The sequence below is a fragment of the Toxotes jaculatrix genome, chromosome 15, assembly GCF_017976425.1.
Source record: "Toxotes jaculatrix isolate fToxJac2 chromosome 15, fToxJac2.pri, whole genome shotgun sequence".
NCBI lineage: Eukaryota > Metazoa > Chordata > Actinopteri > Toxotidae > Toxotes > Toxotes jaculatrix.
The window spans coordinates 18725383-18747946 of NC_054408.1; the positions used below are offsets into that span (position 1 = coordinate 18725383).

Genomic DNA, 22564 nt, shown 5'->3' on the forward strand with positions numbered 1-22564 from the left:
AAAGGTTTTCCTATTTGTTAAAGTTTGGCAAACAATAACCCTTAAATGAGAAAGTGTAAACCCTCACTTGTTACAGCATTCACCACCATCGGAGTGCTCTCGCCATCTTGTCCAAGAGTGTACACACTCAAAGTGTACTCCACTGTAGGCATTAGGCCTGAGAAAGTAACCTCTGTCTGGTCTGTGCAAAAGAAGACATAAGAAGCATAAGAAAAAGTGGTTTAAAAAAAGACAACACAGATTTGAGTTTCCTAAACTGAGAAGCCAGATACAAGGTAAAAGTGTTTTAGCTAATCAAGCTTTAAAATATTGGCAAAAACTCCACACACTGGGAATTTGGGTCAAGGAACATACCTGGAGCCACCACCTCAGTAAAAGATTGCCCCTGTCCATTTCTGGGGACCCCAGTCACCCTGTATCCCTTGATTGGGCCCTGAGCAGGGCTCCACCTCACTGTGACACTGTTGTCATTAACATTTGCCACTTCCATTTCAGAGGGAGAGTCAACACCTAACAGAGGACAATGAGGAGATGAAGAGGAGACAGCTATGAGCGGAAACACAGGGAAGCAGGATAATCTCTGGAAATGGGTGAAATGTGTTTTGCATCTGAAAGAGTAAGTTGTATGTTTGTGTGTACCTGTTTTGCGTGTGATGTAGATTGGCGTGCTGGATGCGGGGCTGTCTCCTCTGCCAGTCACAGCATAGACAGTGATAGTGTAGTTGGTACCAGGCTTCAGGTTGGAGATTGTGGCAGTGGACTGAGAGCCAGGCACTGTGAACTCCTTGGGATTACTGTGACCTCCTGAATAAAGATTAGAAATGTGGTATATGTTAAAGAAAACAATATTGTGTTTTGAAAATCTATATACTGAGAAACAGGTAAAGTGACAGGTAAAGTTTTCCTCTTCCAAAAGCAAAAAACTGTGGCAAAAACTAGCTCACCTGTTTCTCCATGAGTGATCCTATAGTAGCGCACAGTGACAGGTGGGGCGTCCCAGCGGACGGTGATACTGGTGGGGGTGGAGTCTAGCACTGTCAGGTCCGTGGGAGCATCAGAGACTGGAGAGAGAGTGAAAAGTCAAGGGTCAAAAAAAGTACATAAGCAACATAATGATGATAGAAGTGGTGAGTAACTGGCCTAAGTCAAGTATTAAATGAGGATTTCATACTCGTCTTCTGTTTCCCGCTGAGTGGCAGGCTCTCCTGGTTCCCGCTCACTGCGTAGATGTTGACCAGGTACTCTGTGTCTGGAGTGAGTCCTGTAAGGGTGAAGTGGTTCCTGGAGGGGGGCAGCCTTTCGTCCTTAGCCCTCCCGCCGGTGACCATCTGGTAACGGATACGGTAACCGGTGATTTTGCTCTGGGGAGGAAGCCAGTGGATGGTGAAGGAGTTGGTGAAGATCTCAGAGAAACGCAGTTCAACTGGTGAATCCAGAGCTGGGGAAAATTGGGAGATACATAAAAAGATGTATGAAGGTCAGGGGGAAAAGGATCTCATTTGCTTTCAGATACCAGCACCTATTTCTGGACTAATATTCTCCAGTTGACTCACCTGTTTTCTGGGTGCCAACGACGGGCGAGCTCTCTCTCTGCTCATAAACACACACCACACTGACCAGATACTCTGTGTTAGGCAGTAAGTCTGTGGGCAGTGGAGAAGACATAAACACGAATGTAGCCATTTGTGTGACTGTTAATTGTTGTCACTTCTCTGTTCGTGCTGTAACTTACTCCGTAGCACCACGCTGTTAGTCCTGCCTCCTGTACTGGTTTCTGTAATCTCATCTTCATCATCAATGGGGTGATACCTGATTAATTAGGAAGCAAAAAAAGAGCTGATGCTGTTATTTCTGTTGTATTATGGGTTATTTATGCTTTACAGCTTTTCTTTTTTGTATTCTGCAAAACAAAAAAAAAAGCTGTATACATTCAAGATGACACCTGAATCAGAAATGTCATACCTGATAAGGAAGTTGCTGATTTCAGCATTGTTTTGGACGTGGGGAGAAACCCAGTTGACTTCCATACTGTCTGTCCCAACCTGGCCAAAACTCAGATCAGTGGGGGCTGGTACAGCTGTTGAAAAGAGAGAGCCGCATGATTCAGACTGTGAAATCCAGATTATGATTGATTGATCAGATTTACTTTCGCTCAACTAGCAACTATGAAAGAGTGAGGATATAAGAAAAATGCAAATACAGTAAGAGGAGAAAATACGTTTGATGAAAGGGAAACAAGAAAATAATGAAATGACTAAAAGAGAAAAGTGCTCATCTTTGAAAAGGAAAGTGTTTTATGTGTGTCTGTGTGTGTGTGTCAGTGTAAAATCATGTCTGAGGTTTTATGATGTCTTAAAAGTGAAATAACAAGCAGTGTTTGCATTGGGGGGCAAAATTAGCCTCAGTATGATAAATCCCCTCAACTAAAACCAGATGGTCCACACATACATATAGACACACACACACACACACACACACACACACACACACACACACACACACACACACAGAAGATTATTAAACTGACAACACAGCATGCAGAGCAATTACATCAGCAACTTAAAAGGTTTGCTTTGAAGAGCCATGTCTTGGGGTTAACAAGAACTGTATTACATTATGTAATCTCAGCACACAGTGTGATTTATGACACTCTCACAGACAACACAAGTCACAGAACCTAAAAGTCACCACTTCTGACAGCTTGGTACTGTTATTCATAACTTAATGACTTCCACTAAAAAAAAAAAAAAAAATACATGTACTGTTGATGATATTAGAAGTAGAGTAGAGAGTTAGTTTCAGTGAAAACCTTACAGGTTTGTTGAGTGAGTGTGGTGGGTTCACTCTCGCCATTCTCCGTCACAGTGATCACACTAATGTCATAGTCGATACCAGGTTCCAGTCCATAGACGGTGTAATGACCAGTGCTCGGTAGCACCATGTCTTCAAAGATGGGCACGCTCTCGCCTGCTGCCACCACTGTGATCCTGTAACCCGTGACAGTTGTTGTGTTGAACGGTGACCAGCGGAGACTGATGGTGGTGTCGCTCACGTCCTCGAAGCTGAGGTCCGTCAGCTGTGGGATTTCTGGATAGGTGGAGATAAGATTTGGGGGGACAGGGTGTAGGGGAGAGGGAAGAAAGAAAGACGACAGCAGAAATACCAAACCAGAGGCAAAGGTGGAAGGCGAGGGAAGATGGTAGGAGGCAAGTGCCAGAAAGTGGAAACCAAACAGACAAAAAGAAAGACAAAAAGACAGACAGACATGTAGAAGCAGCGGTTAAGACAAGAGCAACGGAAACTGTCCACTTCCAGTAGGTCGAGATATTCAATATATCACACCAATGGAAGAGCTAATGCTTTTAGCTGCTTTTCCTGGTGTATATATATATCTATCACTCGTTAATGAGGTTTTAGTTGCTATTCAATGAAGCTTCTCCATTGAAAATCTATTATATATACCCAGGAAATAAAGCAATAGTGTTACAAAACACTCCTAGGACTGTTTCACATAGTCCCTCAGGTGTTGGTGATAAGTTAGAGCAGCAACGCTAACAGAGTTATTATCTGTTGAAAGATGTTGCTTTCATAAATTACAGCTTGTTCTTGCATGTTCACACATACACTTCCCAAACAAAATGATGCAAACTCAACACACATACTCAAACTCAGCATTTTTCTGAGAACCTCTAAAATTACAGACCATTGTTTTCAGATGTTGGAAAAACCCATGCAAAACTTTGATTAACCCCTCAAAGTCACCTGGTGTAATGATAGTTGATATAGGGGTGCTCTCCATATCATCTTTGACAGTAACAACACTGACGTTGTACTCCACTCCTGGACTGAGGTTCTCCAAGGTGCAAGAGTTCTGTCCTGCCTCCACAAACTCCTCCACACTGTTTCCTTGTTGTCCATTGGTGGGGGTGCATGTCACTCTGTAGCCAGTGATGTCTGGAGGGGGGGGGGGGGGGGGGGGGGGCATTGGAGAAAGACACACAAGAGAAACATTGAGATGTTAGTTTGATTATTTGTAATATGTTGAGTGTGATGTTATCATTTGTTTTTATGCAGATCTTGGTATGCAGGTGTGCGCGTAGTCTACCTGGTGTGCTGGCTCCATTCCATTGCACAGTGAGCTCTCCGGTGCCAGGGTTGGACTCCAGGTTGAGATCAGTAGGAGGAGACAGAGCTGGAGAGGAAGAGCAGAAAGGTGAGTCAGAGGAGAGGAACAGAAGTGAAAAGACAGATTTACAAAAAAAAAAAAAACAGAACAAGAACAATAAAAGAACAAGATATTAATAAATGTTTAGTCAAAATTTATTTACGTGTGATAACACGGCGTGTGATTGGGGTTCCCTGCTCATGGCCGTTTATGACTGGCTGGACACTGTAGGTGTACTCCACTCCGGGTGTAAGACCGGATATGTAAATACTTCCTGAGTCAGATGTCACGTCTCTGGGGGCTTCTCCGCCCTGACTGGGACGTACTGTCAACTGAGAAGTGAATGAACACAGAGACAGAAAGATGTGGGTTGGGGGTACAGGGGGTAAAGGTCAGAGGTCAATGTTTTCCCAAGAACATGGAAGCCAGCAGAACATTCTCATGTCTGGTGTGACATATTTTGGCCAATCACATTTATCCTTGATGTCTATAGTTCCCATGTTAGCTAACTCCAAAGGGGCCCACACTGAACCAAGAATAACTGCTTTCAACAACAAATGGAAGGAAATAATTGGCCTAAAAGGACAATCACACAATCCAGTTGTTGATTTTAAGAGACAGGATAAGAAACATGGTCAGATTTATGAATGTGGGTGGAAGGATACTTGCACTTCCAAAAAAGCCTGTATGTTATGCAATAGCAGTGAATGTACCTTATATCCAATGTGGGGGACTGGAGTCCAAGATATTATAATGGAGGTGTCGGTCACATCAGTGCTGAAATGAGGAGCGTTGCCCATTGGCGGGCCTACAAACACACAGAAATCAGTTTCGTTGTAGTATTCCCCAGTATGTACACTTACATATGAGTGCATGCATATTCAGAAGATTGCTCCTATCTTTTCACTCACTAGTGGTAAACACCGCAGACTCTCCTTCACTCAGTGTGTTGTCTTGCTCTGCGTGTAGCGTAGCAGTGTACCCTGTGTCAGGCTTCAGGTTGAGGAGGGTGTACTGAGAGAGGCGAGCAGGCAGGCGCAGCTGCTTGGGGCTAGAGCCCTCAACGGTGAGGAAGAGACGGTAGCCGGTGATTTTGGCACGAGGGGCATACCACAGCATCACGGCACTGTCCTCAGTTATGTTGGTGAAATGGATATCAGTGGGAGCATCGGGCTCTAACAAGAGGGACATCAATAAACACCGTTAGATATGGAACATTTTGATTAAAAAAACACATTTACATATTTTACATCAATAAAATCATCAACCATTTTCCAAAGCTATATTGCTTTCCAACCTTCCACACAGATGATAGTTTCAATTAACTGTGGTGCAAAAACTTGCAGAAACATATTTTGGCGTGCGTATTCTCATTTTCCAGCTTGTGAGCATGTGTCATACTCACTGGTAGTTTGCTCCCCAATAAGTGGTAAACTTTCCTCTCCATTGTGAATGGCATAGACACTGAAGCGGTACAGGGTTCCAGGCTGTAGGTGTGACACTTCAATGTAGGAGTTTTGACTGACAGGAAGGGTCATCTCCCTCTGGGGTGAACCAGACTCATCAACAGGGACAACGGTGACACGGTAACCTGAGACGTCGCTGCCTGGGCCGGACCAGGTCAGAACAATTTTTTTATCTGACATCTCAAAGAACTGCAGGTCTGTAGGAGAAGCCACTTCATCTGTGGACAAGAAAAAACTTAGCCTTAAAAATGTTCTTCTTTAATCTCTGTTTAGATTACTCTCAGGCGTATAGTAATATGGTAAAGTCACGGCACAACTGTCCTACACTTGATGTCCTACACAACTAGAGCTGAAAACAAAAGGACTCAACTGGTCTCACTGAATAGCTGGAATAACTCTCCAACAGCTGTTAGAAATAAAGTTGGTGATTGTGTGGAGAATCATGTCATTTATGAGAGAAGGACTCATAATTCACAAAATGAAAGTTTAGATGCTGTAGCGACCAGCCTAAGTTGAAACTGATCCCAGCATTTATGTCCATTACTATGCAACAGAAAAGCTGATGCCTCTTACCACCATAAACAGACGATAAAACGGAGAACTCAGTGGGCTATATTTGAAATATTATCTACTAAACAAGGTCTCTGGAAATTTAATTAAATTCCATGACCTCATGGCAAAACATGGTTTAAAATAGGTCAACTGGATGACACAACACACACCAACATGTTTAATAGTAAACAGCAGTGAAGAGTTGGACAGAGGGCAAAGAGAGAGAGAAAGTACAAGATGATTAACTGGAGATGTTTGGAACAATTAGCCTTTTGTCACTTCAAACTCTGATACACTGAAGTGCAAACACAGAGATGCAGCAGTGAGTGCAGCTCAGACAGCTTGTGCATAGACAGGAGCATTAGGCCCTAATAGTATACATCTGCCACAGCGAGGGGGATTCACTTGTTGGTCCAAAGATGGCAGCACAAACTCTCAGCTAGGTTGTGTATATCTACACAGACTGTACAAACAAGCACACACACACACTTTTCCAGCATCTGTTTGCCTGACCCAACAGCATGTTCAACCTGGCAGACTGAAAAGTTTTACATAACTCCAGTTGAGCAGGATAAGAGCATGACAGCTGTGAACTCAGTGACTTTGCTTTCCATTGGAAAACTCTTTACTTCCAGTATTGAGAACTGAAACTTCTACATAAATCACTAAATAGGCCACAAGATGACTTGCAGGCTGATTCTGGAGGGTGAACTTATGACAAGATTAATAAGTAAAATTCATATGAAAGAAGAAGAAGAGCAGAGCAGGAGGGGCACAGGATGTGATGATGATATATATTTATGGATCAAAAATCACCAAATGGGCAGATTTTTGGTCATTGAAAACCAACTCCTGGTGCTAAGAGAAAAAGGGGACAGGTTTCTGATAGCCTATTAATGTGTATGTCTTTGAAAATAGCCACAACATAAGTGCCAGCACTTGCCTCCTAAGGGATGTATTTTAATCTCTCTTAATCTCTTTTATTAGTCAATACCACTTAGACCTTTGTAGGTATGGAGACATGGAAGAAAGTGTGGACTTACCTGGCAGAGGATCTCCAGCAGTGTTGACCTGGACAAAGATGGGCTCACTCTCCAGGCTGTCCTCCACGGCGTAGATACTGATGTTGTACAGCTTCCCAGGTCGGAGGTCACTCAGGGTCACAGACGTTGCTGTGTCAGGGAGAGTCAGCTCCGTGCTTTCACCTTCCACTGATGGCGTGTAGACGACACGATAGCCTGCATGGAGGAAGAGACCATACAATTCACTGTAGATGGCGGATGAATAGGCAGAGGTTCAGATTAGCTACAGGAAGGTGACAGACTTTGCCTGTGACTGACAATGGTGTCATAACCTACCGGTGATGGGAGCCAGTGGTTTTTCCCAGCTGATCATAATGGAAGTTTCTCCAACGTCCTCCACTTCATGCTCAGTGGGAGCATCGGGTGCTATGGAGCAAATAATAAGGAAAACTATAACCACTGCTTTGTTTTTTTTACTGGACCATCTAATGTGTAGTCCCTGGCACATGTTTATTAGATTGCTTGAAGATGCAAATCTATATTACAGTCTAGCAGCGGTATTTTTTGTTCATTAGAGGGATAGAGATAGAAAGTGTGTGTATGTGTCTACTGACCAGTGGTTTGTGAAGTAGTAAGAATGAGGTTGTCCTCTCCATTATCTGTAACCTCATAGACGTTGACAGTGTACTTCCTCCCAGGCAGAAGCTCATTAATGTTCACTGAGGTAGCTGTACGGGGAAGGTCTGACAGGAAGAAATACACATATTGTATTAACATACTGGTCTTCACACATCAGCAGCCAAATAAAGGCTAAATCTTTGACAAAGGGGACTGTGATGGTCAAATTTCCATTATTTTGAAATATTTTTGATGCTACTGCAACATAAAACCCAACTGTCGCAAATGCGTTGATGGGTGTGGATGTATCTGCAGTTACCTAGCACCATGGGTTGTCCAGTGTTCTGCCCCTGCTCACTGAGCTCATACTCTACTCTGAAACCAGAAACTGTGTCGGAGGCAGAAACCCAGGAAATGACAAAGCTGCTGGAGGTAATTTCAGTCACCGACTCTGAGATGTCAACCACAGGCGGGGGCTGGGTGGTCTCGCCTTGTGATGTAGCCACTACAGGAGAAAGACAGATGGAAAATAAGAGAATTGGCTACTTACTACCTCTGAGATCAGAACTGGCAACGCTGGCCAAGACAATCTGGCAAAAGAGTTTTGCAATTTCAATGAGGACTTCCTGGTTAAATAAAGGTGAAAGTTAAGGAACCAAACAGATTTTTTTTTTTAAGTGCAGAAAAGATTTGATCATGTTGCTAGCAGATTCCCAGATGCCTGTCTTTAACATCATCTTCAATATTTTGCAAACCAGTGACAGTGGATAGATTTAGACAAACATTTTGCAGAAGAAAAATACCCAGGCCTAAAAGGTGTACACCGAAAAAGTATCCAAATAAACTGGATATGGTTAATACAGCCGCACAGCGTGTTGCATCTGTAGACTCCCTCAACTCACGTGATCCATAATTGGTGGTGAAGTCAAAGCGGGTGACCTCACGGCGTCCATACCGCAGAATGCTGATCAGCTGACCCTCGTAGGTGATGCCCGGCTTCAGACCAGAGATGGTGTAGGAGTTAAGATGGCCAGGGATAATCACCTCCCTCCATGGGGTGTTTGTGTTTTTCTGTAAAATGGGATCAAGATTGTTAGAAAAAGAGATGTGAATGTGAAGCCAGAAGCTGTGTGTTAGACGCTGAAGTCAGGTCCAAGGGAAAGTTGGGTAACAGGAAAGGTCATGTCTTTGCTCACTGTGATGTTCAATCAGAAAACTCACCACTTTCCATTTGAGGATGTACTGGGTGATGTGGGCAGATGGTGGGGCATTCCACTGAATGGGGTGGGAGTTGGGTTGGTTTCCAGATTCTGTTATGATCACCTGGACAGGACGGTGACCACCTAAGAGAGAGAGAGACAACACAGACAGAGGGGTAAACAAACCAGTTTCACTGTCTTTTTTACAGTAAAGACATGATCATGGTGTAATATTAAGGATGGATGGAATGAATGATGCATTACCAGTGTTTAGTACCTTAGGTAAAATCATAACTGTGATAAGCACAAAAATTCAAAATTAAATATGATGGCAATTATTTATTCTTTTGCAGTCTGAGAAGTTTAAAAAACCTGTACTTTTCCATAATTGAGTCCGGGAGTTTTTCTGAATTGAGATACTGAGTGAGTATCACTGAATGTGCAGCAGTGTTTTCCTGAACCACACACAGAAAGAGTGAAAGGACAAACTAGCATGTCCCTGTGAGATTCCAGCACAGATTTCAACAGCTCTGCTCTCTCTGCTCCATAACCTTCTCTGTTCCATGTTTTCTAACCTTCCCTGTTCTCTTGGAAGTATTATTTTACTGCAGGAACATTGTGTGTTTAGTAGAGCAGCAGTTAGTGATCACTTCAGAAATACTAAGTATGAATTTAGTAGACTAATTACCCAGTAAAAATTAAATTATAAAGTAAGTTATCTTCAATAAAGGTTCCTCATATTACCCCATAACCTCTGTTGGGATTACTCTACTTTGGATAGTACTGCAAACATGGAACTCAACAGAGTTCATTGTCAGAACAGTTTAGTAGTCTTATCATAAAGAAACTTAGTTTCATTATTGGACTCTAACACGTAATCGTAAAAATGCTGGATTGAATATTGGGATAAATTGAATTGAATTTGCAATACAGTGTAATGTATTGTCAAATAAACCCAGAAACGTTATGGAAATACTTATGTGGCCTCATGTGATGAACATGGATAGGTCTGATAAAACAGAAACATCGTGCAAAAGAATATGACAGTTAGTAATTTAAAAATGATAAGCACCTAGGAAGTATGCTCAAACAAGAACTATGGAAAGAAATGACGTGTTAATAAAACCCTTTGTAAATACAATTCCGCAAAGCTTATAACAGAAAATCATGGAATTTTTTTTAACTGTTTTTGCTTCCAACAACGCAGGTTCGGTGCTTAATTAAGCTCCCCAATCCTCGTGGCAGGCTGCCAAACAACATTTAAGAGCTGTCTTTAACATTTGGGGGATGTCTGTTGGTGGGTTCTTTGGAAAACTTTGCAGTGGTGAGTTTAGTAGCAGACAGGAGCTGAAGTTTGTGTACTGTGTCATACTGCATCTAGATGCTTGTGCTGTTTGTCAATTTACCAGACAATGCTGACTAAATAAGTCTTAGCAGGTTAGTAAATAGAAAAAAAGAAAAATGATGTCAGCACTAGCTCACAATTGTAGTCTCTGTGAAATGAAAAAAAGGGTATCAAATAATCTTTAACACAAACAGAAGTCATGTGGCGAGCAGAATCCTGATATAAGCTGTGCTGATAGAAACTGGTAGCTTCTATAAAGAACTGAGGTTTTCTGACCACTTTTCCAAATAGCAGACCTGTAATCAAAGTTTCTGAGCAAGTGGCTCGGTTAACCAGAAGTTGCTAGCAGATACGCAAACCTCAAAAACAATCTGGGACCAATTACTGTCTATTACAGACCCACAGGCCACTGGTGAGGGTAAGGGTTACACAGAATCAGATGTGGGTTGTGCATGAAAACGGATGCATGTACACACACATACACACGTTCACCCTGTATAATATGCACATATACACACACACGTCCCCCCTTTACTTTGCTCACACAGACACAACATTCATTCTTGATACAGGCAGATGCACAGCAAGATGGTGATAAGGACCACAGTAAAGGGAAGTAATCTCAAGAGTCATCCTAACAATAAGAAATACCCCAAATGATTAAATGAAACCCCAGACAAGTAGGGGATAACACGGGCAGCAGAAAGGAAAACATTTTTTTGGGAGATCTTATCAGTGTAGGGCTAAATCTGAGACTTGTGAAAAGCTTTAAAAACTCCTTCACTTGGGTTTGCCATTTTTACCTTTTATGGTGTTTTACCCAGTAAGCCAACTGACTTGGAGTCGGGATCTGCTCCTCGCTGCTGTTAAATCTTAGCATGCTGCATTTTGTATGTCTGGCCATACACACACACACACACACACACACACACAGCAAGTTCACAGCTGGTTGCCATTATGGCCACTTACTGCAGAATAGCGCTCTACATTTTGTGTCTCCCGTCAACCTGCTTCACATACAGAGCAAACAAGTAACAGTTCAAATGTCCTTTTACATGAGACATGTCAAACGTGAAGCTCTGTTTTCACCACACAACATCACAGCCTCACTTGGAGCTATACCAACATATTTATGTACGCTGTTGGATATGCTAAAATGTTTTTTTCTCCTTAAAATTGAGTTTGAAAAAGTTTTTTTTGTTTTTTTACAAAGAATCAGGGAAAGGGTAGAGGGAATGGGAACTATATTACATGTTGTTTTACTCAGGGATGCCATCAAAACACAATACAACACAAGAGACCAAGGAAAACAAACTCTTAACAGGGGCAGTGTCTAACCCTAACCAAAGGAAAAGTGCAAAGGGAAAAAAAAGCCTGAAAATCCGAGCAAACTGCACAGTGGGTAATACAACATGGTCAGTCGTAATGCTGACAAGTAAATGACAAAGGTTGCGAAGGAACACAAACATATAAGGGAGGTAAATTAAAGTCGAGACAAACTTATGGGAAAGATTTTGTTGTAATAAATTCAGTGACACGATCAAGCCCAGCTTGGTTTCAAATCATTAGGTATGATGTAGCTTGACCATCAGGGCTACATAATGCTATACAATGAAGACATGACCCTGTTCTGAATTATACAGCTAAGGTCATAACCTTTAAGGCATTAGGTTGAATTTAAAGTGATTGCTAAAATCCACAAAATTGAAAGCTGTTGTTTAACGAGCATTAAATGGTAGTAGGTGTGTGTGTGTCGGCGTGAGGTACACACACATGTTCTTTGGTGCTTTGTGCAGCTGTGGCAACAGCAAAGGGTATGTACCCCATGCTAGCAAGAACAAAGGCTGAGAGTGGGGGGTGTATTTGTAAAAGAGGAAATCACACCCCCACCCATCTCTGTCAAGGGCCTCATTTTCGAGATAACTTGAGCAAACTTTTTTTTTTTTTTTTTACTGCAAGAAATAAAGCAGAATTTGTAACTCCGTTAACTCATTTCACCATCAGCAGTAAAAAATTTTGTCAGATCTTTATCCTGTAAAACACAAGAATTCATATAGTGGACACTGCTGGAACTGTGATTTTCCCTTGGGGGTGAATAAAGCATCTATATATCTATCTATTACAACTCCCACTGTTAATGTAGATTTAACTTCTTACCTGGGTATGTCTGCTGGGGTTCGCAGCTAAGCTCTCCAACACCATTGCCATAACAATAGCACTTGTACATGATTCCATGGATGACTTTATCCCAAGATTCTCCAATCTGATAGAAAGCTCTCGTCTCTGGCTCCTGGCACTGATCTGAGGACAGAGTCAAATGAAACCAGGTAATGCAATGGGGTCCACCGACAAGAGCTTTGGAGCTGGCACAACTTCTGCTATCCTAAGATCTCGCTCTCACACGCGTGGAGGTAAAAACAATCATAAATTATCAGTCCAATTAGCAATTGGGTCGCTTAGAGATATTAATCTATAAAAAACTTTTTTTATCTTCTACACATAAAGAAAAAGTAGATCAAAAAAAGTATTAGAAGTTTCATATTAGGAATTTAGACCTATAAATCAAATTGATGTTTTGCAGCTTTTAAGATGTAAACCTGTAACATGGAAAACCCACCAATGGCGTCACACTTCCAGCGGCCACGCCCATGTCCAAAGCAAGTGCAGTTCATCATGTATCCCTCATCATGCTGTTTGGTGAAGGTCTGGTTCACCTCGTAGGTCAGACCATCCACAATACACTGGTCTGCAACAGAAATACAAACACAGATAGTCAGACATGCAAAGACCTGGTGGAGCGTATGCAAAAAAGATACTTCTTTGTGTGTGTGTGTGTGTGTGGGTATGTATGCGTGCATTGCAGGTGCACCTGAAGCCCCATAAAGCGCAGGTGTGCAGGCTCACTTTTGACCTTTTGGCAGGTGATTGATTATATCACACATGACCTTTCACCTCTTCACTTAGAGAATTCTATTACTCTGTAATTATTATGCCACACATGGACAGAAACACTGTCACTCACTTATTCTTCCTCTAGGTAACCCACTCTGTCTCTTGCTGTTACAGGCACAGACACACACCTTTGAGCTGGGAGTAAGCAACACAGCTCCATTCTCCTCGCCCATTGCCGACACAGGTACAGCGCATCATGTGACCGAGAACGTCGTGCCGTTTGTCCCACTGGTCTCCCACGCGGTACATCACCCCCTCACTTGTAGTACACACCTCTTCATGGGCTAGAACACACAAGACAAAACCAGTTAGAAAAGATCATACTTATATGCCAGGTCAGTGACTCCAAGATCTCTCTTTCACTCTTGTTTAAGTTTTTAATGTTCTTGAAAAGCTAGATACAAATTTTCAGAAACATTTGGGCTTTTGATGAAATCTGGAACAAACACATACACAACTTTAGTTGAAAACACAAACCAAACAACAAACTAATCAGATGCACAGGCATAAATCCAGTACATCTGAACATATCATCTGGTTAGCAACACAAGCAGTGCACACCAGCATCAAAATAAAAACAGAGAAACACATTATAATGAATGATCGCCCTTGGAAATCACCGACTCTACCTTGTAATTACTACACAAGGCTACAGAGGACACCACTGTCACAGAACACCTGTGTCCATAGGAACGATGATACATGGAAACAGCTGTTTTGTCTCCTTATGTGTATGAATGACTGTGTGTGTGTGTGTGTGTTCACCATATGTTCTCTGCTAATTAAAAGAGTGAGTAGTTTTTTATCAGGAAAGATAGAAAGTTTTCAAACGTGGGTGGGACAAGCAGAGACCTGCCTATGTATTTGTATGAGTGTGTGTGTGTGTATGTATAATATTAGAGAGTTCTGAAGCAGAGCTTACAATGAAGTCTTTGAGTTTAAAGTGTGAGGAAAAATGAAATGGATCAGTCGCAGATGTAATGACTGACATTGCTTCATCCCTGCCGCAGTAGAGGAGGTAGAGCAGCAGACAAAACTGATATGCATGTGTGCCCATGAATGTATCTGTTAACTCTCCATGAAGGGAAGGGAGGTGGAGAAGAAGAAGATAGATAGCAGGTCTGCTGTCTTGGAGCCCAGCCAGGGATTTTCTATGCCAGAGAGAATCTGGAGCAGAGCCAGACATCTGGTTCCTGGAACTAAAGATCCTGTGGACTTGATCTGGTGGCTGTGCACTAGAGCTGAAGCTGGAGCAGAAATACAGGGGCTGGAGATGTTTAGGACATGATGTAGGACAGCTAAGTTCCTTGTCAGTGGTTTGAGATATGAAGTGGCCAAGTCCAGGGTTAAACCTAATTTACACATTTGAATGATCTTGAGTGACAAGCTGCTGAGCTACATGCGACAGGCTGCGTTTTTCATGTTAACTTTTTTCCACCTATATTTGTGAATATTTTTTCACAAAATTTTGGGCTGTGATTTCGCAGTGGATTTTCTTTTAATTAATGATTATACAATTGTGTAAGGTATAGCTTGTGTTTAACACTTGTGGCCTTTAACACTTGTGGTTAAATTATTGGAGGCTACTCTGTGTCTCGGTTTGCTTAAACCTCACTCTTTCCAGTTGTCTGTAGCTGGTGGACATACTGGTGCTTTTCACAGTTTGAAATCATCAGACTTGTTTTAATCTGTTCTAGTTACAAAAGGGTTATCAAGGATCTAAATGTATTTGGTGTAAGGACAACTTACAATCAATCTACATTTATTTCCTTAGAACCAATCAATTCTTTCAAAGGGCAATTTAACTCCTACTTTAATGACTCTGAAAAGTGGCCATTTAAAACTTTACGGGATGTTTGGGCATTGCAGCCAACAGCTGTGGGAGCTAAAGCAATTACCTCCAGGCAAGAAAATTTTATAGCTACCTGAGAGTATGTTCGGAAACTCTAAGTAAGATGGAGGAAAGAAAGCAAAAGGTCTGATGCTAACACACAGGCCTAAACTTCAGAAATTTTTTTTTCCTGTTTCAAAGCATTTACTCCACTCCTGGTGCCGAATAAGGACTGATATACAAGTAATTATGGTTTTTGAGTGTGTGAGGTAGAGAGAAAATAGTGGATCTAATCATGTAAATGGTGCAGTTTGCATAATGGAGGTGTACCCTTTTGAAGACCACTGCCCTAAAATCCCAAGAGCACACTGCAGACACCAAATTTATACCTCACCATTAACATCTCAACTACCGTGTTTGTTTTGACAATCCTCACGAAGTCATTAATGTCCATGTCAAAGGCCCCCTGCTGCTTTGACTGCTGGGCTGAGTTTACCACACACAACCTGCTCCGACATTGGCTAAAGGGCAAGAACACTGTTTTTTTCCTTGTTAAGTCTTGACAAGGTGTTTTTAACGACAGGGTGTTGGCTCAAAGTTGCATCCCAGGACTGAAGCAGACACATAATTCTGAAGACAGAGATAGCTTTGAAAAATAATGCTTATTTTTTGGCATTAAAAAAAATCACATGTGCATGTGTCAGCATTTGTACACTACAGGATCCAGGATGACTTCAGAGCAGAGTCAACAAGAGGACATCTGTCTTGCCACAGTGCAAAAAAAATCTTTAAAAAAATAAGCTCTCATGAGATGAAATAAATTCAGTACTCTATTTTTTTTTTCTTAGAATTCAAAGACTATCTCAGATCAGTCCTGTAGATGTTTCCACTGTGTACATCCACATTTTACAGCCTGCTGCCAAACAGACTATTCTATCTTCTATCTGCCACTTTTAAGTCTTGCCTTTGATGTAGCAGGCATGAGAGGGATTTTTTTAAAAGCAGAGTTACCCTTCCTTTCATTTGTGGATACCGTCTCATAGTGTCACAGGATCAAACTGCACTGCGACTGTGTACACACCATCCAGTAACTAAACTGAAGCAAAGCCTGGATAAACCTCAGTGTCGCTCTAGAATTATGGTTTAAGACCTTTGCGAGCTTGGATCTCCCACTGAAGACATTCACAGCAGTGCCAAAGACTGCAGCATTTGTTGTGACCACTCAGCCGTGCTTATATTAAGTGGCTTTGGCGTCTACTATAAACTGTAACTCACCGTAAACAGCCAACATAATTATGTGGTTTCTAAATTAGACTGTTAGGTTTATTTAGACATCAGCTTGCATTAGCTTCAGTATCTAAATAAGTCCTATAGATTTTCATAGTTTGTAGTCTTTCTACAGTATGATGGAATCATCATTACCATTCCATTACTCCTTCACAGACATTAGTGCAGTGTCAATTACCCCCTGGTGTTTCACTGGCTTCAGCCTCTTTTGTTACCCATGGAGACCTAATTAACACCTATACAACACAACAACACATTTCTTAGAAGGCAGCGGTGACTTCAGTGCGAATTTGGCTACGCTGAAAATAAAGGTGTAAGAACTGTAAATGAGATTGTGTCTGCGCCATCAGCTCTGACTCCTTTTTAACATCACTCTGATAATCGCTTTTATGCAAATTAAATAAATTCACCCATCAAATCTTTTCATTGTTTTTCAAGAAAAGGATACAAAGAATTCAAAGGCTGTGTTAACTCACTGATTCAGACAGGGTGGAGATACCTTTTACTCAAGACTGGGAGAGACATTGCAATTAGCTGAGATAATCACATTACTTACCCCATGGCTCGCAAACTGCTGAGCTGATCAGCAGTTGGTCATTTTGCACTGGGCCATGTCCACAGTAACGCAGACACACTTCAAAGCATGTTGATTTTGACATTTGAACTTTAAATTTGAATTTTAAATAGTGTGGACTAAAATTGTGCTTAATACCACACAACTTTACCCCTACAGCCCCAACATTTGGAGTCTGTCTCCCCCCATTCATCCCTCTCTATCCATTACACACACACACTTACCAGCCATGGGACAGAACCCAAAACGATGCTCTGCATCATAGTTCGTTGTGGTGCCACACCACTTCATGCCATCTCTACGTCCATCTGCAGTGCAGTCGGTGTAGTTTCGGCCATTGTAGAGGTAGGGGAACTGGCACAGAGCACCGTTAGAATTACCGCCTCTTGTTGCAACAATCACTGTTGAACAAAAAAAAACATGCTATCACTTTGACTTATTAATGTTCAAACCCCATTGAAACTCCATGACGATGTGCATAGTATTAATCAAAAAAGGCACAGTCTACTTTCAAATATCAAAAATAATGAATGTGAATGTTATGTTGTTCATCTCCTCTCAACTAACAATTTAAACTTCAAAATTCCTACACAATTCCTGCCTTCAATAATATTGAACATATCTGCTCACCATTCTTCTCTGTACAGAACGAATATTTCTGGTCTGTCTCAAAGTCGGAGGAGGTGGAACACCACAGCTGTCCATCACTGCGTCCATCAGAGGTGCAGGAGTGGTAGGTCTTCCCCTTGTAGACAAAAGGGAACACACAGGGCTCACCTCCGGAGTTGCCACCGTACACTGGAGCTGGTCCATCTGGGTGAAGACAGGAAAACATGCAACATACAGGTGTGACGAGGAGCTCATCACTTCAAATAGCTGCCACCCCCTATTGAGTTGTATGTTTATTGTTACTTCAGCCGAATCATACAGCTCCATGGGTAAGTTGAACATCACTTACCCCACTGTTCACAGCTGACTCCATTACCAAGACAGGTACAGATCATCTGCTTGGTTCCCTGGCTCTTAATCCAGCGCTGGCCAATGAAGTATGTCAGTCCTGTATCTGTCCGACAGGTCCCCTCCTGGGGAAGCTCAGGCACAGTGGCAGGCTGGTAGACTGCAGGCTGGATGTTAGTGATCACACGAGAGCCAGTGCCTAAAATGTGCAATGTAATGAAACAACACCATTGTTGGTTCCATTTAGATTTAGGTGATCTGATAGGGTGATGCCAAACTGCTGCAACGAAATGGCTAATTATGGCTATTATGACATTATGACATGTACCTAGAAAAGCTTAAGTTACCAGAATAAACACCTGTAATGGCAGTACAGCTCTATGCAAAACTTCAATCATCAAAAAAAACCAAAAAAAAAAACACATAACTTCCAAACGTTAGAAATGCATATTAAGACAGGTTGGTAAAAGTCAACTATAACCAATCAGTGAGTTCTACTGTATAACACGAACAATAAAATACAAAAAGAAGATGCCTTCCATTTGAGCTTTTTACTGTCCCTGAGTCACGACGAGCATATGTTTCCATCTCACACCCCGTAATCACTTCAAGCCACTTCAAGCGCATTTTTTTCCCCACAAACTTTCCTATGTTTCGTTCCTCCCTCTTCACTCCCCTATTCCCTCATGCCATTTCTGTCTCTCTTTTTTCATGAGGTCATGATCATGAGTTACAAGACTCCTCTTTCTCACTTCAGCACTTGGACTCTTGGCACTTCTAATCGCTCCCTCCTCTACAGCATCTGTCTCTGGTATATGTCCTTCACTTCACACAGGGTGTGAGAGAGGAGAGAAAAAAAAAAGAGACAGGGATGTTATCAGTTCTCACCCAGGCCTGTGGTGTGAAGTGAGGCATGTCGCTCACACTTCCACTCCCCTCTGCCGTTTCCTGTGCACAGACACTGGAGCAGGTGGCCTCGGGCATCTGTCTTGGTCCAGGTATCTCCAATGCGGTAAGAGGTCAGAGTATCCTGGTCGTTACAGCGATCTAAGAGGAGGAAAGAATGATTGGATTTAATTATAAAGACACACAAGCACAGAGACAGCACTGTGGCTTTTTTGGTAGAAATCTTCAGAGGGATGTAAACATTAGCAGTGATCCTATGGGGAACGATTCCTCCTGGCCACCAGCTGTTTTCATGTTTGTGCTTTGGTGACTTTGTTGATTACTTGTTGAACACATGCATGATAACAATTTATTGATGACCTCCACTAAAAAGCCTCCAAGGCCACCCTGAAATCTTGCATGCGACAACAAGCCAACAGGAAATAACGTTCATTACCATCTGCTGCATCAGCCAATATCATTAAGGATGTAAGTAATGGTTCGAATTAGTAACACAACTGGTAAACATTTCTTCCATGGCTTGCTGAAGTCCCCCAACAAATCACAAGCTCCACTTTGTGTTTAATCCTGCCAGTTAAGGCTAAAGAGTTTATCTATGTGACATTTAATGAGGATGACCCTGTATGTGTGTATGTGTGGACACATGTGACTCAAAAGCAGCAGTGATTAATTTAATTTTCTGCTTGTGTGACTCTCAGTGACCCAGTTTTCCCTGTCTGTTGTTGACAAGTAGGATTACATTTGTGTATATACACAAGATACACAAAGAGAGGAAACTTGAACATGAATGAAAGCAATGTGGCAGGAAAGGAAACTGTAAAAGACAGATACGAGTCATCAAAAATGGGGAGGTGATGATTTGATACAAAGAAAGAAAGACAGGATTTCTTACTTCTGGAGGTACATGTGATACGTCCACTTCCCTCTCCCAGACAGGTACAGTCCACCACCATCCACCCCTGGTATGGCTTCTCCCACGTCTCCCCAACAACATAGGATGTTCCCGCCGAGTTGTCGTAGCAACGCTCAGCTGCAGGAAATACACGCTCGTAAACTATTTAATCAATTAACAGCTGATTTAAATATTTTTTTTTATTACTAATCAACTAACAAAAGTAAAGCCAGTAAATCAACCACAGTATAAATGTAGTCATCTCTTAGTCAGTGACTGTCTGAATGACTCACCCACAGGTTTACATGTCCACTCTCCTTTTCCGTTACCCAGGCAGACACACTCCAGCATGTAGCCTCCTGTTTCATGGGGTCTCCTCCAGGTGTCACCTATCTTGTACGAAGCCCCACCCTCATGACAGCGATCTGGGAGGATAGAAAGAGAAAAGAGGATTTTAGAGAGAGTGAGAGAGAGATGACTGTTTATGTGCGTTTTCACAATGAGAAAAGGAAAGGAAACAAAACAAAGAAACACACACTCAGACATTTCTCCCATTATCTAACCACTCGGCTAACTGCAAACAGCTGCATGGTACCAGTTGTTAATCAGCTGTAGAGAATATGGAGGTTATCCAGTTTACTGGCATCAGTCTGGCAGACCAGGGTATACATGTGAAACACATGAGCTGGGGAGTGTGGTCTGGGCTAAGAGCAATTAATGGCGGAAAGAGACTTACTGGCAATGGTGCAGCTGATCTTGCCCCTTCCAGATCCAATACAGGTACAGTCCCAGATCATGCCATCCTTGGGTCTCTCATAGGTTTCTCCCACAGTGTAGTACTGGTGGTTGATTTTATCATAGCACCTTTCCTCAGCTACAAAAAAGAAAGCATGTGTGTTTTATTAAAGGAAGAGGGAAATGAGTACAAACTGATGTGGTAGATGATGCAAAAGACATGCTAAAAACACCAGAAACCAACTAACCTTCAGGTTTGCTTTTACACTTGATGCCAGCGACTCCATGGCAGGTACAGACCAGAGTGCTGCCCAAATATGGCCGTTCCCACTGGTCATTGATGCCATAGAAGTTGCCATTCTCTAAACAACCCTCTGACAGGAGAGACGGAGATGAAAATAAAAAATGCAGCTTCTGAGACTTTAGTATAAACTAGTTTCTGGCAGCAGGAGGTTTAATTAAAAAAAAAAGCACCCCCTGCTTTTGCTCTTACTCCAAAACACTTACAGTACAGGGAAAATGTGAGAGAGGAAAAAAAAACACACACTCCACCCGCACACACCCACAAACACTATACCTGCTTACAATGCCCTTTTTTTTTTTAAATGGAGACACAAACGCAGCCACTGGAAAATGTTCTAGCCATAACCACAACTCCAAAACACAGTGCTCAGTATTATGGGTTAAAAGACAAAGGAAGATGCTTAACAAAATAAACAAACCCCTGAACTGGAATACACGTTTTATTGTAAGGACAAGATTTCACTCATGTCTGTGAAACTGACTCTGGATGTGTTAACTTGACTTCAAAGGGCCCCCTGTGCTGAGTAATAAATCAGCTGCACAGGCTGGAGAATTATATCTACTTTTACTCTTTCTCTCCCCCACAAGACCAGTTCTTTGTTCACATCTCAAGACCTCACATGCCACAAACATCTCTTTTTTGTAACTTTTTTTCTTATTAAGCCAAGAGTTTTGTTTCTTTTCTCTCTCTCTCTCTCTCTCTCTCTCTCTCTCTCTCTGAAGCTTTGATCATTGCAGCCTTCACACACGGATGAAGTTAAGGAGATCAGAAAGGTTGTAGGGGATCAACAACTGATTATAGTATTTATAGCGTTTAGCAATCCAATACGCAAGGCATTAAGACAATTATTAGGTTCCCAATCGTTTTAATTGAAAGGAAGCACAAACTGATTCACATTACACCCGAGGGACTACAGGGACAAAAGATCAAAAGATGTGTCTTGTTTGTTTTCTATCTCAACAACCAATCATGTCAAACATGAAAATAACTATTCCAATTTTTTTTTTAAAAAATCTAATTTCCCCTCTACTCTAAGAAGTTCTCCAAGTGACCTCTGGTGGCCCCTGGACCCCGGTTTGGGAACCATTTACTGTTCCACGAAATCATTCTTGTGACTAATAACTTGGAGGAAAAAAAAAAAAAACTTACCCTGAGAGACTGAGGAGACATGATGCTGCTGCGCCTGTCTCCGATTCCTGTGCGTCCCTTTGGGCATGCAGTTCACCGCGCTCCCGATACAGAGCGCAACAAGCACCCTGGCTATGGTGCTGCCGGACATACTGTTAAAATGCGAGGCACTCGATTACTGCAGAAAGTGGTTACAGGTGCTCTCTATGCAATTATTTTTACTGTCTCAAGGGACGGAGAGAATTCGGTTCCAGTGCAACTCTTGCTCTAAGCCGCGCTCCTGCCTCCCCCCTTCAGTCCGCTCCTCTCCGGTCCGCGGCCACAGTGTGCAGGTTACCAGTCAGGGGGAGTGATTTATCTGGGCATGGCTTTCAGCCGGAGGTGGGAGGTCCAACAAAGGGCCCGGCTACTCACGCAGCACTCAGAAATGGGGAAGACAAACTTTTACGAATCGAAGATGTTTTATGCACATTTCGGGTCATTAACTCCTTTTTTATCACGATGAGGTAAGACGAATATGCTGTTCAAAAATGCAAGAGTTGGCTCCATGCGATACACAACACTGAAGCAAACAAACTTTAATAAATCCTAAACATGAGAATCTCGAGGCAATTAGCAGATTTTAATTCCC

The 22564-nt window shown here is 42.2% G+C and overlaps 1 protein-coding gene across 1 annotated transcript in view; it reads right to left on the reverse strand.

Annotated features, from left to right (window-relative positions):
- Positions 1 to 22243, reverse strand: part of LOC121193960 (fibronectin-like) — a 30967-nt gene extending 8724 nt beyond the window's left edge. Inside the window, exons 1-33 of the mRNA XM_041056395.1 lie at positions 21955 to 22243; positions 20750 to 20875; positions 20503 to 20640; positions 20060 to 20191; positions 19767 to 19904; positions 18857 to 19015; positions 17970 to 18167; positions 17642 to 17824; positions 17236 to 17412; positions 13448 to 13603; positions 12985 to 13113; positions 12525 to 12668; positions 9045 to 9166; positions 8726 to 8894; positions 8143 to 8328; positions 7820 to 7948; positions 7542 to 7631; positions 7227 to 7421; positions 5571 to 5849; positions 5077 to 5340; positions 4879 to 4973; positions 4329 to 4497; positions 4106 to 4192; positions 3763 to 3954; positions 2815 to 3087; positions 1963 to 2077; positions 1733 to 1809; positions 1554 to 1643; positions 1172 to 1438; positions 945 to 1061; positions 640 to 804; positions 355 to 510; positions 68 to 181 (exon numbers count right to left, since the gene is read on the reverse strand). Of these exons, the coding sequence (XP_040912329.1) occupies positions 68 to 181; positions 355 to 510; positions 640 to 804; positions 945 to 1061; positions 1172 to 1438; positions 1554 to 1643; positions 1733 to 1809; positions 1963 to 2077; positions 2815 to 3087; positions 3763 to 3954; positions 4106 to 4192; positions 4329 to 4497; positions 4879 to 4973; positions 5077 to 5340; positions 5571 to 5849; positions 7227 to 7421; positions 7542 to 7631; positions 7820 to 7948; positions 8143 to 8328; positions 8726 to 8894; positions 9045 to 9166; positions 12525 to 12668; positions 12985 to 13113; positions 13448 to 13603; positions 17236 to 17412; positions 17642 to 17824; positions 17970 to 18167; positions 18857 to 19015; positions 19767 to 19904; positions 20060 to 20191; positions 20503 to 20640; positions 20750 to 20875; positions 21955 to 22084 (5161 nt within the window). The 5' untranslated portion in view covers positions 22085 to 22243. The remainder of the gene's footprint in view (positions 1 to 67; positions 182 to 354; positions 511 to 639; positions 805 to 944; positions 1062 to 1171; positions 1439 to 1553; positions 1644 to 1732; positions 1810 to 1962; positions 2078 to 2814; positions 3088 to 3762; positions 3955 to 4105; positions 4193 to 4328; positions 4498 to 4878; positions 4974 to 5076; positions 5341 to 5570; positions 5850 to 7226; positions 7422 to 7541; positions 7632 to 7819; positions 7949 to 8142; positions 8329 to 8725; positions 8895 to 9044; positions 9167 to 12524; positions 12669 to 12984; positions 13114 to 13447; positions 13604 to 17235; positions 17413 to 17641; positions 17825 to 17969; positions 18168 to 18856; positions 19016 to 19766; positions 19905 to 20059; positions 20192 to 20502; positions 20641 to 20749; positions 20876 to 21954) is intronic.
- Positions 22244 to 22564: the final 321 nt, after the last annotated feature.